Source organism: Hippoglossus stenolepis, chromosome 5 (genome assembly GCF_022539355.2).
Source record: "Hippoglossus stenolepis isolate QCI-W04-F060 chromosome 5, HSTE1.2, whole genome shotgun sequence".
NCBI lineage: Eukaryota > Metazoa > Chordata > Actinopteri > Pleuronectiformes > Pleuronectidae > Hippoglossus > Hippoglossus stenolepis.
In genome coordinates, this window is record NC_061487.1 from 18,442,777 (window position 1) to 18,461,656 (window position 18,880).

The 18,880-nt window shown below is 43.0% G+C and overlaps 1 protein-coding gene across 3 annotated transcripts; it reads right to left on the reverse strand.

The window, feature by feature from the left end:
• Window positions 1–648: 648 nt before the first annotated feature.
• Window positions 649–18,835, reverse strand: eea1 (early endosome antigen 1). 3 transcript variants are annotated; one of them, XM_035157719.2, is made up of 30 exons: window positions 18,618–18,835; window positions 15,364–15,441; window positions 15,122–15,234; window positions 14,954–15,008; window positions 14,731–14,796; window positions 14,577–14,607; window positions 14,386–14,490; window positions 14,008–14,129; window positions 13,313–13,468; window positions 12,423–12,437; window positions 12,029–12,145; window positions 10,360–10,698; window positions 9,745–9,894; window positions 9,367–9,486; window positions 8,919–9,122; window positions 8,588–8,788; window positions 8,317–8,430; window positions 8,008–8,163; window positions 7,749–7,888; window positions 7,313–7,643; window positions 7,127–7,228; window positions 6,848–7,042; window positions 6,477–6,659; window positions 6,082–6,267; window positions 5,865–5,996; window positions 5,230–5,415; window positions 4,893–5,131; window positions 4,046–4,166; window positions 3,752–3,850; window positions 649–3,605 (listed from the first exon to the last, which is right to left on the reverse strand). In XM_035157719.2, the coding sequence occupies exons 1-30, from the start codon at window positions 18,639–18,641 to the stop codon at window positions 3,483–3,485; spliced, it is 4,203 nt and encodes a 1,400-aa protein (XP_035013610.2). In that variant the 5' UTR covers window positions 18,642–18,835; the 3' UTR covers window positions 649–3,482. The 3 variants fall into 3 exon arrangements, with proteins under 3 accessions (XP_035013610.2, XP_035013611.2, XP_035013613.2); XM_035157720.2 differs by lacking the exon at window positions 12,423–12,437; XM_035157722.2 differs by lacking the exons at window positions 14,954–15,008; window positions 15,122–15,234; window positions 15,364–15,441; window positions 18,618–18,835 and having other exon boundaries at window positions 14,735–14,794.
• Between the last annotated feature and the right edge of the window lie 45 nt (window positions 18,836–18,880).

Here is an 18,880-nt window from a genome sequence, read left to right on the forward strand (position 1 = left end):
TCAATTTAAATGTCTGTCTACATTTACTTTAGGTATCGATTGTGAGGGAAAGTCTTGCAAAGGGGAAGGAATCAAGTTTTTTCATGAAACATGGTTTAAGCTGAAGTTTTCATTCTTAACACCGGATGCTTGAGTGAGACCAAGCTGATTGAGCCCAATAAATTCAAAGCTGTGTTGCCCGCACCAAATCTAAGCTGTCGACAAGGAGCATTATAATCTTAGTCTTCACATGAAGCTGCTCTGTTGGACAAACATATCTGAACCTGGGCCCATCTTGCCAAACCAGTGTTGTCTTTTCTTGCTGTGCCCAAGAAAGTCAGTGTCCTCTTGCAGAGATATGTTTTCAATCTGGCTCCCTAACTCTACCTTGGGTCCTACAAATACAAAGAAATATAGAAAACGAGATTTAGAATTACTTTACAATTGTGTAATATAAAATTGTCCTAGATTTAGGACAATCTTCCTCTAAATTTAGTTCATGTACCTTCATCCAGGATTAGAGGCCCAGAAATAAAACAATGGATATAAAGTGAAAAACAATAAAGACCTGAACCACACAAATGTCCATAACATTGATAGATCAGGTTGCTAAATTCATCCTTTCTGTACAAACTTTAAATGGTATGTGCACAAAACAAGACACAAAAGTAGAAACATACTGTAGGTTTTATTTATGTCATGACATATTACAAAATCAACTGGTGCATGTGAACATAAATTACATGATTCCTCTCGACCCCTGACTCTGGTATCGCTCGCCGCACGTCACCGCCAGCAGCGAGCGGCCACGTGCGGCGAGTCGTGGGCCTAAGGCAAAACCTCGCAACCACCAGATATGAGTCTAAACATGGAGACAACATTAAGTGTGAGCCACAGGCCAGTTAAGTCATCATGCACGATAACTGACAGCAACACGAAGCAGGCCACTATTCAGTGTGTGTGTGTGTGTATATATGTCTGTGATGCCGTTTAGTAGAAAATGAGTAAGACACTGATGAAGCCACAGTTTCATGTTTCTACATCCATGTGTGTTATAATTTTCCTTTTTTCTCTTTCATTACAAACATTTACAAAGATAATTATGACAGACTTTGTATTAATGAGCAGGTTAAAGTACATCGCGGGGGTTAGAAACGCTGAAGCCTGAATAAAGTCCTAACGTTTGTGGCTGGGTTCTCGTACGGACGAGCCCAGAGCAGAGTAAGGTGCAAATTATCTCTAGAGGTTTTCCGGACTGTACAAGTTGATGAATCAAATTCCTCAAACGCGGGCGAGTATACAACATCTGTGACATCTCAGGTGTAGAAATAGTGCTGTTCCTGTGCCAATCTGAGGTAGACGAAACAAAAGTGAGGCGACGCAAAGAAAGAGGCAGGTGTTTCTGAGAGTTTGCAACTGAGATGGAAAAGCGTATCGATCTAAATTCGGTTCAACCTGAGTCTGAAACAAGCGGCATGTTGCAAAATAACAGAACCAGAACAACCTGCGTTGTCGCCGGGCTTTCAGTGTTGTCGTCCACTCCGGTCTGTAGACAATTGCACAAAAAGATCTTACCGACATCTGTCAACACATATAAATTAAACAAAGCAGGAAGGAGCTTTTACAGTGTTCTCAGCTGCAGGCATGTTGGACAGAGAGCAGACGGTGGCCACTGCACCTGAATGCAGCACAGACGTCCCAACGGCCGACATTCGCACGATGCATGTGAGCAGACGAGCACAAGCAGGCCTAAAAACTAACACACACACGTACTCTGTTACAGTGATGCCACACACAGCTACAGCCCTTTGCTCTCACACACACACATACATACACACACGTCCCTTGAGCAGTAGTCAGGGCTGTTGTGTGGATGAAACAAGCAGCAAGAAAATAAAACATTAAAAAAAAAAATCAACATGCAGACACCTTCGATGACTGAGTCTGCAGAAAGCACCACAATCTGTAGAAAACAACACAACTGTACATTTAAAACAAAACAAAAAAAAGCCTCTCAGATCGTCACGTATCTTCTGTTCAAGATAAAAATGTCAGACCCTGTGATTTAAAACTCAAAAGCTTCCAAAGGAGACGCTTCGGGAAAAATACTGAAATGTGAAAAACAAAACTCGGGGCTTTTCGTCGTGCCGGTTTTCCTGCTGCAGACATTCTTTGGTCATGAAATACATTAATTAATTCCCACTAGTTCATTAACGCGCTGCCACACAAAGGAATCATGCAGGAACTGATTTGACATCGAGTTATGTACAGAAAATCGCTGGTGCATAAACTGACAGATGGCGTGTTTTCTTTAAAAGGTTTTTTAAAAAAAAAAAAACAGTTTTTACTGTTCGAGACTCAATCAAAACAAAATGCTCAGAGAAAAATCTCAAGCTGTCATTTCCTCCCTTTTCACTGTGTACTACTGTACAGTGTCCACATTTACTCATGTGCGTGTACACAACATGGATGTACATGAAACCCTGTCCACAAACCTCAAATTCTAACAGCAGCTGTCTAACTGTTAACTTTGTTTTTACTGCCAAATGAGATGAAATCTGCGTTTCACAAATTAACTATTACAACAGAGAATTAGAGGCACGTAGAGGCAACACAAATCTGAAATCTCACGAAACAATGAGATCGGTTTCAGACTTTGGATCCAGAAGGAGTAGATCTGGAGAACAGGTTCTGCTTGCTGCTTCTTTCCTAATTCTTTTTTAATTCATTCTCGTACAAATACGACATTAAACTCAAACTCTCTGGATTAGTTTTTCTTCAAATGGCTCTAATACTCTGTTGTAAATTACAGTCTGTCCGCTTAACCGAAACATTTTACAAAAATATTTTCATCATCATATTACTTGGGTTTAACTATAAAAAACTGATTATTTAGTTAGTGATCAATTTGATGTGAATATTGAGTTATACACAGAAAATCTTTACAGTTGTATTTTTAATTACATTTACAGATATTATATTTTTGGGACATAAAAGTTACCTGCATATACCTTTGTAGGGCAGCAGTGATTTTCAACATCACCGTTACCATAGTTACTTCCTCATTCACTCTCTCAGACTCACGCTGACCTCTCTCGCCTTCAGACGTATCACAATGTACAAGAGCAGCCACCTCGCAGTCGCGCTGATGAAGCCAAACAAAGATGGAGATGTGAACGCGAACGTAAAAGAGATGGATGGCGTTTAGTTCTCGCTGTCTCCGCTCTCTGGCAGTCCACAGGAGGAGCAAAGGCACAAAAACAGATACAGACAGTCCCGACCCAAATCCCACGCCATCTCGTCACGTGGCTCCCCTCGGTCACTTCCCTCCGCGCCAGAGCCACAAGTCGCATGCAGGTGGGGAGTCTGTCCTTTTATAGTGCACAGTAAATACGACAAAGACACGCCGCCTTCTGCCCGCTGGAGTAGGTACGAGGAGGGACGGAGCGGAGGGAAGGGTAGGGGGTGGGGGTGTTGGGGTTAGGTAGAACCGATGAGGGGAATCAGCATTGGAGCTCCTCAAAACATGTCTCACACACCCGTACTGGCTTTTTAGAGGACGGCGTCAGGGCGTTCTTCGCTGAACACTCGCCGCAGAAAATATTCCCACAATGTCGGCAGTGGTGCTGGATGTTCACAGAGGAGGAAGAGGAGGAAGAGGAGAGATAAAAGGCAACGATCAATCAGTTGCAAGAAATTGGAAGGAAGGAAACAGATATTATGTCCTTTTGATGTAAAAACAAAAACATCTCGAAGGAAACTTTATTCTTACCTTCCTGACAGTGACACTGAAGCCTTTCCCACAGGCCATGCAGTTCTGCACCTCATGGTCCTCGGCCCACTTCCTGGTCAGAGACTGGGACTGCTTGATCTGAGAATAAGGAACAGACAACATTCGACTTTCCTCTGTGACAAACTACAGACTAACTGTTGTACATCACCGCTACATAAACATACAGACAATATTCGACTTTCCTCTGTGACAAACTACTGACTAACTGTTGTACATCACCGCTACATAAACATACAGACAATATTTTTCGATGTCTGTAGTTTTGCGACTGACCTGCAGCGACTGGTTCTCTCTGCCCAGCTCCTGCATGGCTGCCGTCGTGTCGTCCACCTTCCTCCTCATCTCTACCACCTTGGCCTGCAGTTTCTCTATCTCACCCTCTCCCTTGACACACCTGAAACACAACCGCAGAGCGTTGGTGTGTGTGTGTGTGTGTGTGTGTGTGTGCTCATGTTAATTAGTGGCTCGGGAGAATTTCCTACCACCACCACAGAACTATGTTTAGGACTTAGGGGACTAATGATGATCCCAACTGCTTGATTGTTTATTCACCACAGTGGTTTGTTAGCAGGTGGTTGCCTCACTTTACATCACATTACACCCATTCACTTCAGCATGAAACAATGGGACATTTGCTCAACATCAAATTAAAATAACCGTTAATTTTTCAGTATTGACAGTTAAGAGATGAATGCATGTTTTTAGAGGTAACTCATCAATTGTGCTATTAGAAGTTGAGATAAGGAGTTAATGCTGAAACACATCAGGACTAAAAGGTCTGTCAATCAAACATAATATATAATAAAAATTACAGAAATATGTACAAATTATCTATTCTATTTCTAACTATCTACATTTTTAGTTTTTTTAAATTTGCCCATTGAGATTTTCTCAGCTTCTCTCCTGCCACTCTCAAACACCGCTGCATGTTAGAGCCATATTTTGCATCTCAGGAAAAGAAACGTCTGAGGAACTTTCTCAAGTAACCAACTCAGACAGAATCAAAGCTTCCTGCTGCTGCTTTCCATTTCAGAGAGCACATTCCAAACCTTTTTTAAGATTTATAGAATGAATTAAAAGAGTAAAAACCAGTTAGTCCAAGGAACAAATATCAACACACCTTTCCAAAAGAGCCCGCCTCTCGTCCTGGTTGTTCTGGACGGTGGCCTCCAGCACGGCGATCTCTCCTCTCAGCTCGTCCGTCTGCTTCTCCAGTTCACCGACTCTCCTCTGGCTGCCCTGACACTCTCTCTTCAGCGTGGCCACGTTTTCATTCAGCGCCGTCACCTGCACGCCCAGCTTGGCTTCAGCCTCCTCTCTGAGCTTCACCTGCTCCCCTCTGGCTCGCTTCTCTGCAGCCTTTATTAGAGACAATGATCATATCACAAAAAAGGAAATCATAAGGAAAATGATATTTAATCTGCTAAATCAAATTAAATTTGGTGAGGATGGTCTACCAGCTGATCCTGGACAGCGTTGGTTTTGGTGAGGAGCTGCTCCTCCCTGTGGCTCCTGCTGTCCGTGGTGGCCTGATGCTTTTTCTGCTCTTGCTCCAGTGCTCCCTGTGCCGCCTCCACCTGACCTTGCAACTCCAGTTTCTGCTGGATCAACAGTTGTTTGGCTTCTCGCAGCTCCCCCAGCTCCTGAAAATTAACAGATAAGAAACCACAGGCATAACTGGTGGGTATTTGGTTTGGTTAAGGAAAAAAAAAGTGCCTCACATATGAACAATGTGATTGTAGATTTGAAACGGTTTGAGCTGATTTGATCTTGGGGAAATTCTTGCTCTGACAACTGCTTCCGATCAATTATAAGGCTTAGTTTTAATTTCTCAGACGTGTCAAATTGTCAATTCCAGTATGCTCAGTTATAGCGTTGAAGAATGTGGCCCTGATGACCTGCAGTGTCCCCGAGTTAAGCTGTTTATGTAAGACACAAGCATGGGAAGCAGGTCAAGTCAGAATGAGATCAAACTGTGGTCGTTGCTCACAGGAGCTTTAACAGTTGTAATATTAAGGACTTTTCTGAGGTGTAGTTTGAAATGAAAATTCTCTCTTCTCCCTGATATAAAAACAAACATGGTGGAACTGACCTTTTCACTCTTCTCTGTTAGTGCTTTCAACTCGGATGTTAACTTGCTGTTACTCTTTTCCAGGACACTCTTGGCTTTGTTCAGCTCCTCCACTTTGCTCTTCTCCTTCTCCAGCTCCTCCTTCGTGTGATTCTGGGCGAGCGGGTAAAATTCAGAATTTATTAACCTTATCACATAAAGTCAAGTGTGTATGTGTGTGAATCCGTTTTTGACTGACCTGTTGCTTCTGTAGCTCCTTTAGTGTTTGCTCCTGCTGGTGGCGCCTCTGCTCCTGTTTGGTGAGCTCCTGCTCCAACGAGCCGCGACTCGTCTTCAGCTCCTGGATCTGAGCCTCCAAACCGGTCTGATGGGTTCGGTTAGCAGCCAGCTCCTCCTGGGCTACACCCAACTTGTCTTCTGACGCCTTCAGTAACAGAGAGGTCAAAAGTCACTAACTAACGTAGCCTTAGTGTGGGTGAGAAAATAAATCATTAAAAACGAGAAGTGACCTTGTGAGAGCGCCGCAAAAGAGTTTCAGACGTTGATCTCTATCAATTCAACTTGTAACATAACCTCCTTAGATCACGTCATTATCAGCCTGTAGCTCCTCCTTCCCTTCCTGCATTAACGTACCTTGAGGTCTTGACGTAGAGAGGAGACCTCAGACTCTTTGCCATAGAAGTCGGACTGAAGCTTAGTCAGACCTTCCTGACTTTGCACCAAGCTCTTCTGCAGCTCGGCCACTTGGCTCTTCTCAGAGGTCAGCTCCTGGCCGACCGCCGACACCTGGGCCCTCAGCTGACTCTCCTCCTCTGCCTGGAGATAAAGAGGCCAATACACACGTTTAGAAACATATACACACATATATATATATAGAAGAAGAATATCATTATACGATTCCCTTTACAACAAGCCTGTGGAAAATACAGTTTATATCAATCATTTAAACCAGTAACTGTATGTATGGGGTTCTGTAAAACAGTTGTAAACAAAATGCTACTTACTTTCTTGGCATTGACTTCCTGTGACTCTGTCACTTGTCTGCTCAGTTTCTTCATCTCCTCCTCAAAGGACCCCTGGGCTGTCTTCAGCTGTGCCCGCAGCTTCTCCAGCTCATTCTCCTTTTCCTTCAGTGTCTCCTGAGTCTTTGACTGTTGCTTCTCTACCGAGCTCAGCTGGCCTTTCAGCTTTTTCTCTGCCTGATCATTTTTAGACAAAAAAATTGTTCTTAAGGTGTTGCATTTAAAACATTAATGCTCTGTCTTTTTTCCGCAGAAGCTTACCTCTCTCATCTGCTCCAACTGTTCTTTAGATTCTTTCAATGTCTTGGTAATGATCTCATTATTCTTAAGAAGCTCCTGTCGGGCCTTCTCGTTGGACGTTTCCTGAGGGTTGAGACAGATGAATGTGATTATTGATCATATGTTTCTGAGCTGCATTTATCCCTGTCTTCAGGAAACTGAACCTACCTTTTCCTCCATGGCTGCCTTATGGCTCTTCCTCTCTGTGTCCAGTTGACTCTGACTCTCTTTCAGAGCCTTTCTACCCTTTCCTAGGTTCTCCTGAGTAGAGCCAAGCTCCTTCCTTTGAGCCTCCTTCTCCTGTTGGGCTTTTTGTAGCTCTGCTGCCAGACTCTGAGATTTTCTGTCCAGCTCTGCATGCTGAGTCTTTCCCTCCTGTGTCACCTTGTCCAGGTTCACCTTCAGAGCAGCTTTATCCTGCTCACAACACTGCAGCTGCTGCTGGGTGTCGCTCAAAGCCGCCGCCTGCTTCTTTAACTCCTCTTGTAGCGTAGTAGCCCTTAACAGCGGAACAATTCATTTAAAATATAGTAAAATAAACAAAATATCCCTTGAGAGGATGAACTATTTTCAAAACCAGTGCATCAGAACACTTCTATCTCACCCTGTTTTCTCTGTTTCCAGTGAGCGCTGCAGCTCCTTAGCTTTCCGTTTAACCTCTGACCCTTCCTTCTGCAACTTCTCAACTTCTTGCTGTGCCTGATCACGTGTAGCCTGCATCTCCCCGACCTGTGACTCCAATTTCTGTCAATGTAAAACATTAAATTCACATAAAAAATAAATGTATTCATACTCATGACATTAGAAAGAACAGTCACTGGGCTCTTTAGTTCCCATATTAGTCCCTCTATTAAGACTCAAACCTTATTTAGCCCCTCCAGCTGCTCTACACTCTGCTCTGAGGCCAGCAGTTTGTCTTTGAATTCTTTAAGACCCGTTTCCAGCTGCGTGCACTGCTCCTGCCTCTCCTTGAGCCTCTGGACCTGCTCCTCCACCTTCTTCTGAACTTTATTCAGCTCCTACACAAGAAGACAAGCGAGGGTTTGGGATAAGAGTGATAAATAAGTCAGGAGGGTAGGGGAAAACACAGCACAGAGAATTTAGGGCTTGAGTGAAGTGAAGGGGCGAGAGGAATATGGAGTATGACATGGGACACTGCAGCGGAAGCTCACCTGCTGCTTATCCTGCAGTGCATGCTGAGCAGTCTCCACGTTGTTTTCCAGGTTGGCCTTCTGTGCAGCTTTAGCCGCCTCGGTAGACAGCAACATTTCTGTCTTTGCCTTCAGCTGCAAGAAAACAAACCAACAAAACCTTTCACTTCTATTCTCACCATCAAAAAATGTAAATCAAAAAGAACATACTCTGTTTAGAGCAGCATTTTCAATGAAACCACCATCTTGTATTTATCATGTATTACACAGACATGCTCATGTAGAGGCTTACCTGGGAGTCCAGCTGGGCGACTTTCTCCTTGCTGTCTGTGAGCTGGGTGGTGACCTCGGTGACTGACGTCTCCAGGGTGTGGGCTCGGTCCTGGGCCGAACGCAGCAGAGTCTTCTGCTCCTGGACCTGCTTGTGTAGGTTATCCTGGGCTTGCTTGTTGCTCTCCGACTGGTTCTTCAGTTTGTCTGTCAAGTGCGTCACCTTAAGATCCACACATACAGAGTTAATGTGACTGACGAGGGGTTGAGGGGGATTTGTCTGTTGTCATTTCACTTTTTCAAAACCAAAAAGTGGAAGTAAACTTTGAGTAGGTGTCTGTGCTTTCAGCCACCTGTTCCTGTAGTGCGTGGTTTTTCTCTTTCAGCTGGTTCAGCACAGCCGTCTCTCCCTCCCCGGCCTGGATCTTGGCACATAAGTCTTCTCTTTCGGTTTCCAGTTGGCTCACGATATCTTTACCCTTCTGCAGCAGAGCCTCCAGGTTCTGGATCTTCTGGTCCTTATCCCCAATCTGACGCAGCACCTGCTCCAGGTCGTTCTACAGAATGAAGAAAAGTCAAAAAAGGAGGAAGTTTTATGTAGTTTTACCAGTTTCTTTATTCTGAAGCACTGGCACACAAGAGCAGGAGCTGAATAACTTAGTATAAGACTATGTCACACATTATTCCAAAGAGGACCTCTTAGTGATTTTAAAACTCACTGTTCTGCACAGCTTCTCTTGGCTTCATATTCACTTCTATTATTATCTAATCCTGATGTGAGGATGTGTCCTGTGAACAGACCTGTGCTTCGCGGAGTTTGCCGTTTGTGTTTTGCTGCAGCGCCTGGAGCTCCTGGTGCTGCTGCTTGGCTTTCTCTAGCTGGTGCTGCAGGTCTGTGCTCTTACTGGCACCTTCCTTCAGCTGAAAATGGAAACCACATTGTTTCTACCATAAACCTGGAGTTATTGTTGATATCATAGTAATTTTGTGAATCTTACTACAGGTCATTGATTGACTTGCTTTTAAATCACTCCTCTTTCAGTTTTAGTAACATTTGCAGGTCTCACAGCGTCTATCACATCTTACGAGCGACACCTTATTGCACAGATGTTCTGACTGTTCTGCTGCATTAATTAAGTGTCCCCGCAGCGACCATTTAAAGTTTCATCTGACACCAACCTGTTCTTCTGCACGGGAGAGTTTAAGCTGCAGGTCGGCTGACTGCTGCTCGCGGTCTTTTAGTTTCTCTCCAGACAGTTGCCTCTGTTCTTTCAGACGACCTTGCACCTCGCCCAGCTGTCGCTCTGCCTCCAGAAGTTTGGCGTGAAGCTAAGAGGAGTGCAGAGAGAGGGGTGACGATTAAGACGGAGAAGAAAAGGTGACAAAGGCAAGAAATACGTTAAATACTATGATGAAGGATATGGACATCGGGAATCCTCTTTCACATTAGTTTTTAACGCTACTGGATTTGTGATGTATTTTTTGACTCGGTTATTGTGAATTTTTACAAAACTAGGATTAGCGTGATTAGTTCTTTTGTTTCATTCTTGAATGGCTGAAAAACTACTGGGTTTCTCAATTAGTGCTGACATATACTTTGTTTTTGACATGGTGAAGAGAACACTGAATAGTTGCCTTTGTGCAGAGATGTAAATGTCGATTGAGATTCTGTTTGGCTGATTTGAGTAAAAGTAAACTGAAACATTTAAGCAAAGATAAAAATCCTTTCTATATAATTTGCCTTGTTGTCCTACATGCAGTCATGTGTTTGTCTCCTTTATGAGTACAACTCACCTGACTGATCTCGGTCTGCTGCTGAGCACCTTGACTCTCTTTTTCTTCCCTTTGCTGGTTGAGCTGTTTCCTCTCAACCTTCAGCTCTGCATGCTTCACCTCGATCTGACCAATCTCACTCTTCAGCTTTGTCACCTCCTCAGTTCTCTCTCCAAGCTCTGTCTGGGTCTTGTGCAGAGAGGCCTCAGCCCCGGAGGCCCGAGCCTGGAGCTCTTGGACCTCCTGCTCTCTTTCCCTCAGGCTGCCCTGGACTCCCTTCTTGGCAGCTTTCTCAGCTCCCAGACTCTCCTCCAGTTGCTGGTGCTCCTTCTCCTTACGTGCCAGTTTTTCAGACAGGCTCTGTTGGAGAGGGAGATGACAAGACAATATCAGTCACATGACCACTGGTTGACCAGAAGTATGGATGAAAGATGGCCCTGAATGAGCTTGAAAGCCAGGAAACAAATAATACACAAAAAATAATAAACAGCAAAATTAAATAATGTTTTATTCTATATAATTTTACAAAACAGCTTTCTGATATTTTTTGCTGTCTGGGGGACCGGGCTCTCTTGAATTGGGATAAAGATTGACAGCATTGAAAAAGTGAATCAGGAATTGTTTGAGTCATTAATTAAGCCACGAAGAACCAATAACCATTCTGTATTAACACACTTGGTGTGATTGTAGCTGCAACAAGGCACAAACACCAACACGTGTGATATAAGCAATGGAAAAGAACAGTTGCCTGTCGGCCGAAGGTGTGGCATTTCTACTGGAAGGTTTATGACTTGGAAAACTGGCGTATTTGCACAGCACGGTATTAAACTTGGCAACAAGGTGATAAAGAACAAAATGTTGTTAATAGAGGAGCATGCTGCTAACTAAGGAGTGTGACAGGGCACCTGGACTTCACAGACATTCAATAAACCTCAGCGGGCCAACACAGCAGCTGGCCAACATTAACAACCTTCCCAGTAAACTTTGTGCGTTGCCCTCCTCTTTTTGTTCTCCCTCTCTTTCTCACAGCCCTGTCATTTTGTCATTGTCACAGCTTCCTGCTGTGTTACTGACCTATGAAAATCCTAATTGGTGCTTTGACTGTCTATTCTTAGTCCTGACCGTCTGTGTTTCACTGTTTTGTATCTGCATCAGGTCTCAGGGTATCCTGTTCCGGGCAGAAGCTAAGAGAGGGGCACGGCACTGAAGATCCATTTTTGTAACCCTCTCCTTTTACCCAGAAACCTATTTGGCTGGGAGGGCACTGACGTGTCGGGTGTGGGAGGATTTAATCTTGCAGGAGACCAGTGCTTTCAGTTCCCATTGCACCAGTGAAGTTACCTATATTTGTATTTCACCCCAACTGGCATAGCTGGCATGGCAGAGACGCCCCCCTTTTGGTTTAAATATAGAGCTCTGTGAAATTGTTGTCATTTTAATGTCGCAGCTGCAAAAGAAAACCGATGACACCTGGGTATTGTGATCAGACCAGATTCTGAGGAACACAGAGCTGACAGAGAACAGCTACTGAAAGTGAGAGGGCTGCTGTGTTTAAGGGAGACTTGGCAAGGCTTGTTAGTAAAAGTAAATCCTGATGCATATCGGGCAACACTGTCACATAACAATATCAACTGTAGCTGTTTGGTTTTGGCAGTGTGTGTGTTTGGGTGTGTGTTTGGGTGTGTGTTACCTGGCTTTGCTGCTGCAGATTATTCAGATTGCTCTGCAGCTGGTGGATCTCTTGGGTGTAGACGGCTGCTTCTTGCGGACCCTTCTCCAGCTCTGCTTTTAGTTGGGATATGGTCAACTGCAATAAAATAGACAGGAGCATTACAGTCTTTCTGCAGGGAATTCTATTGAACAATAATGGAAGTGAAGCACCACTGTGAAGGACTGAAACAGAAGTAAAAAGATGTATTAAAAATATATATCTATGGGTTAAAAATAATCAGGCATGAGTCACACAAAAACCCAACAAAAGAGTTTATATAACGTAAAAAAAAAAAATGTAATCTCTAAAAACGTTGGTGAAACTCAAAAAGATGAAAGGGAATTTGGGGCCAACTGGAAACGACGTGTTTTACCTCCAGTTTACGGATCTTGAGGAAAGAGTTAAGTGTTGCAGAGGGATGGATTATGTGAGAGGCAGAAGGAAAGGGAAAGAGAGACACGACCAAAGGTAAGTCACCACACAACAGCAGGAGGCAAGTCTGTACCACACAGCTGCTACAATGTTTTATACAAAATAAGAGATGGTGTGATGTTCTTCCTGTGTACAGTTGCAGCCGCCTACGATGCATGCGGCTGAATATGGTGTTATCTGTTAACCTTACATTTTTAGATGTCTTTCTGACATTTCCCTGTCTGACCTGAAGACCACTGATTGCATCAATTCATATCATGGAAATTAAATACAGATAATGATCAGGACTGCACCAAAACCACTTGGTAATTACATCTTTACGTTGCTGTGTAATCTAAAAAAAGACAGACAGTTTTCAAATATTTTTTACAATGTGGTTTCTTATTGTTCAGAAAACATGAATCTGTGCTTTGAGATAATTTGCAGAGATGTGCAGGAAGAGGCCTGGAGCTGCCTGACAGAGACTTATAAATACTTCTCTTGTTCAGGGATCAAAAATGCAGGAAATTAAGCTGAATTATTCACCAGATATTAATTAATTAGAATTAGGAACAAAGTTCTCTGATATGACATACCTACAGTAGTTCCACATTATTTCACAAGTTATTCCACAGCTAGTTTTCAATAAGGATCTAAAGATCGGGGGGTAAAATGGAAAGGGGGTACAATCAGAACTACACTAGACTATATTTTAATTCAGAACGATAGTGCTATAGATGATTATGTAAACTGTGGGAATCATTGTGCACATCTATGCGCTTGTAAAACCTAAACTTCAATCAGCAGAGCTACACTTGACCTTCATGACATTATATCAAGTGCCCTCCTCACCTCTGAGGTAGTGTAATTAGCCTGCAGTTGCTCGTATTGGCCTTTGAGGCGGTCAGACTCGTCCTCCCTCTCACGCGTCATTTGGTCCATCAACGTCTGCACTTGTATAAGCTCCTTCTGCAGGACCTCCACGTCCTCCACTCCCGGTCGCTGCAGCTAGGGGGCAGAGCAGAGGCTGAAGACAGGAAGATTGGGTGGCAGAAAGATGAGTTCGAAACTCTGCGTTTTACCTCCAGTTTAAGATGTTTTGGTGTTGAGACAAATCAAAACTCTCTGTCCTGAGGAATGGCTGAGGTGCTCAGGTGTATATAGGAGCCTTCAGACATTCCATTAAATTCAAGCAACAGATGGAAAAATCAGTAGGGGCTCTCAATTCTAGCACTACACTCAATTTATGGGGAGTATTTTTAAACCACTCTGAATAGTTAAGAACATTTCAGATCAGATAACAGGTGAGTGTGTCTGACTGGGTACGCTAGTTTAAAGTAACCTTTTGCTCTTTTGATATAAATTCTTTGGATAAAGTTCTTGTTTGTGTTTCTATAACAACGATGAGAGGACTATCTGAATAGGAGCAGTGTCGATTCAGCACAGAGCTCAGAGCCAAACTGATTTCTTTCAAACTCCAAAGTACGTCTGTCAAGCCAAATAAAAAGAGTATACATAGCAACAGAGACTTGAAGTGTGTGTTGTACCAGTTCTGTTTTGAGTCCCTCGTTCTCCTGCGTCTCTTTCTGCAGATGTTCTGTCAGATTGGCCAGCCTCTGGTCCGCCGCCTCTTTTAGGCTCTTCTCCTCATCATAACGGGACTTTAAATCTGTTTCATACAAGAATCCAAAGCAATCTCATTGAATATTATTCAATACAAAAACAACAGATATACACTTGATTAACAATTTCCCTAACTGAATAGGGGGAAAAGTTCACAGAATCAAATAGAAGATCTGTGCCAACAATTTATGCACGACTGCATAAAGGACAGTGGGTGGATTGAGTTGAACAGTGGTAAAATAGTACTTCAGTTGTTAAATGATGGAGACACAGGCCTTCCACTTGTCTGGACCAACACTGACCTACTATCTCCGTGGCCAGCTGTGCAGCCTTCTGCTCAAACAGGTCTTTCATCTGCTTGATGTTAAACTTTTCTGTCTCTGCTTCATTCAGCTTCTTTTCAAGGACTGTGGGAAGAAAAGCAACACATTTTGTTTTGAAACTGACACTGTTTTATTTTTGTCAGAGGTATTCTAAATAGAAAACCACTAACCTTCATCCTCTGAGGTCACCTGTCCATCATTCTGTGAAAGACGAAGGAGAGGAGCATGTACAGTAAGAGCTGGCATCACCATTATGTCTTATTAAGCAGTTGTATATTCAGAAAGCTTCATAATGTATCATGTTAAATATCTTGGTGGAATTACTTGCTTCAGGTGTCCTTGGACTTTATCTAACTCCTTCTTGAGCTCTCCAGAGAACCACCTTTCCTCCTAATAAAATGAAAACACACACACACACACACACACACACACACACACACACACACACACACACACACACACACACACACACACACACACACAGTGAGTCTTTGTATTAACCCATCCGTTTACACACATCTGTAACAGCCACAGAACTCAACCATACCTTGAGAGAAGTATGCAGGTCCTGAACTTCTTGCCGCAGCATTGTAAGGTCTTCCCTAAATGGAGAAAAAAGTCCACTTACAAAAATACAGTAAAGTAAAATTCTGTAAAGTGCACAATGACGTCAGACACTACGTCACAATTTATGTAACATAAATATCTGTCTCACCGAGTGGGGGCCATGTGAGCGGGGAGGTCTCCGGTATCATGGAACAGCTCGTAGTGCTTGAACAGCTCCTCTGCAGAGTTGTGCGACTTCATGCACTGAGGACAGATGAAGCCCTGGATACAGAAACACACCATGAGAATCAACCATGATAACTTATCAGACAGCTTCGATTCAGCACCTCTGACTGCAGGGTAGAAAAACAGGCCAGTTATTAATATGCAAAACCAAAACATCCGTGTTACCTCAGACGTCTGATCGTGGTTAAGGTCTGTGGTGGGTTGCTCTGACTCTGCATTCTGGGAGCCTCCCTTCCCAGGAGTCTGGAGAGTAGAAAAAAGACATGATTACTCTGAATGTATAAACATATATACACTCAGTTTATAAACACTATAAACAAAGGTCTGAGACAGCTCAAGTGGAATGGGAAAAAATATTTATAAAATACTGCATAATGACCTGGTTTCTTGAGAGAAGCAGTAAAGTAATGGGGAGATTATTTTCTGAATGATTTTTAAATCCCTGTTTTTAGTTCTCAAATTTCTCTTATATGTAATTATGTATACAACATGTATTATATGTGAAATTGTGTCTTTTATACTAATATATAAACTGTACTGAAGTTTTTTTTTGTTTTGTATTTAATTTTTGGTTATATTTGGGTGTGGTTTACATATAAGCAATTACTGGTTTCTACCAAACCTTACACACATTTTTAATATTTGATTTATGTATTTTGTATTTATTTTGTGTGTAATAAAATAAAATAATCAAAACAAATAAATAGACACATTATATATTACACTATTCAATAATTTGATGCGTGTGCTCTTTGCCTGTATTATTTACAACTGGATAATTAGAATCGGTAACAACACAATATTCATGTATGGAAATTGCCTTGTTAGAACTGCACAACACAGAGTTAGGAAGAGAAGTAAAAAATTATTATAAATAGTGATGATGATAAATGCACAAATATAAATTTGGAAAGAGTAATGTGTGAGGAAGAATCCACATGCAGTTTTTTCCAACTTGTACAAAGCTGCAGCTGGTGAAGCACCCAGGCAAAAGTGTGCATAGTGTCTAACATCTGTGTGTTCACAGGCCTCTGGTCTCCTCACACATCCACTGTATTTAAAGACAGTCTGATCAGGCCGGTTTTAGGGCTTTGCCAAATATTTGTTACATTTTTATACCTAATATTCACTGCTGCGGAACTTTTGTGTCCTTGACCCGACTTCTCCACCCTGTTGCTTTTGAATTCACTTTTTGTGTACATATTTAGAAAGTTCATATATCGTTTGAACAAGCACAATGACTAACACGCTGTTAGACATTCTAGATAACTGTGTAACCTCAGGTGTTCTCTGTTCCAGTTGAACTTTGTGATTAAACAATAAATGACTTTTTTGAAATTAATATGCTGTAATTCCCTGGTTGGTCTTTGGCTTTTGTTTACCGCAGTCTTCCAAATACTGTTGGTCATGTAACAGGCCGTTGGCCAAGCTCTGTTAAAGAGCACACCCAGGCAATGAAACAGGAAAGGAACAAGAACAAAAAGACTCTCTATACAACTCAGGAGTAGGTTGGGAAGTGTTCACCAGGAATCAGCTAAATCCACTGTCCTGAAGTGCAAACACATGGGGTGGATGTGAAGTTGCTGACCCATTCACAAAAAGGGTTTGTTTGGGCTGGTGTTTGTCTGCATGAATGAACTAGGTCAAAATATGTGAGTGTGAGTGTGTGTGTGTGTGTGTGGACCTGTGTGTTGAGAGAGGGGACTTTTAGCACTTTGAACCAATCATGTCAGAGCCTACAGGAGGGTTGAGGTGGATAAACACCAGGCAGGTGGAACGTTTACATCATGGAACAAAGTGGACCTTATTCAAACACGCTACATAAATAACATGAAACAGCCCTGGACAGACTAAATAATAATATTAATAATAATAATATTAAATGAAATGAAAATTAGGGCTGGGCAATATGGGCAATAATTATATCCAGATAACAAATATAATAACAATTAATATCAACGATTCCCCCGATAAATGTCACATTATTATATATTATCGGTTTAAAGACCGATCTTTGCTCCTGAGTGAGGGTTGTTTTAAACAAATCTGCATCGAGCTATTCTGTGTTGTACTTCCTGACTGAGCCTGTTCAATGCACAAGCAATAAATCCATGTACAGTGGACTGAACATGTGTTGTTTAACTGTTGATGAAGATTATTCAGCAATAATTATTGATATTGTTTTAATGCCCAGCCCTAATCCAAATAAGCCAATTCTCTACAATATTTACTTCAACACAGGACCTATTAAGAAGTTGAAGCTTATGAAATAGGTAGAGAGCTGTTGTGACTGTTGTTCAAAGGTGACACAGTCATAAAATCATTTGTAATCATTATCTTGGCAGTGTGGTCTACAGCAGCAGGAGGAGTGTCTGTGACCATACATGACCCCAGGTCAGTGGATCAACATTACATGAAGGACAGATGGTCATACACGTGTCCTGTTTAAGTCAGATTGTGTCCTACAAGCTCCTCTGTCCATGATAATGTGTTGTTAACTACTAGTACGCTAGTCTAACTAGTCTTTAAAATGAATCCAACCAACTGAAATGAAATGTTTTTATATTGATTCATGTCCCTAAACCCTTTCAGTCCTAATCCCTCTCAGATAACAGCTCGCAGCCTCATGATTCCTCATCGAAACGGAAAGTGTTGAAATGTGGATTTTCCTGGTCACCAGGCCAGGAATTGAAAGTGTACACAATACTGCTGCTGGCAATGCATGACGGTAAACGTAGTCCTGTGGGGAAGCTAGCTGGGTAGCTAACCTCTCTCACTCCCACTTGTAACCTTAGTGACAAGTTGGTGTTTTAGCCAGACAACCATGTGACTATTCACGTCAGTATGAGTCGTATTGATTAAAACAGGTATTTCACCTGTTAACGCGAAGCTGCTGACACAGGACTTCACAACAGTCTGATGCTAACGTCAATGTTAGCATGTGACGACTGGACGATGAATTAACCTGCCGCTATAACACAGCTAGCAAACGGAAGATAACCCGCCTCAGTGACCGAGGTGCTGAGCCAGCCGAGCTATTCTTTACCCGGCTCAGCCTGAGGGTGGACGGGTTCGCTAATTGATTAACTGGTGTGTTATGTGTTCGCTACATCTCTGCCAAGGGTAGCATCAATCAAACGAGCCGTGTTAGCATTTGGTGGCTAGCTGTGTCAATCCCACGTAAGGAGCGCTTGATATGCTGACTGCAATCAGACGGGGTGGCGGGGCTGTTCCAATCGGGCGACTCCCTTTGGCTAAAACCTGTAACCCCCGCCCATCCCGCGACGCAGAGCTCGTCAAAACGCGCGTCCCCGCCATGAAAACAGACAGGGACAGGCCCCGCGTCTCCGAGGAAAACGATTCGGTTTTCAGCAAAGAACCGCGGCGACACGGTTGAGTCCGTCGCACCGGTCTCTTACCATCTGAAGTATCCGTCTGAGCATGGCCTCGACCGGGTCTGTCCCGCACACTAGATCCAAGCAGTTCCCCAAACACGGAGCTTACGTAGCTGCAGCACGAACACCTGACCTGGCTCAGGCAGCGGCGGCGGATGGGCGGGTCATGGAGAGGATGGTGGACACAGTCTGCTGCCTGTGTGCAGGACTAGAATAAGCCCCAGTGTGTGTGCTGCACTCATTCAGACACTGTGGCAACGAGGAGTCTTTATTCCAAAAGGGTTTAT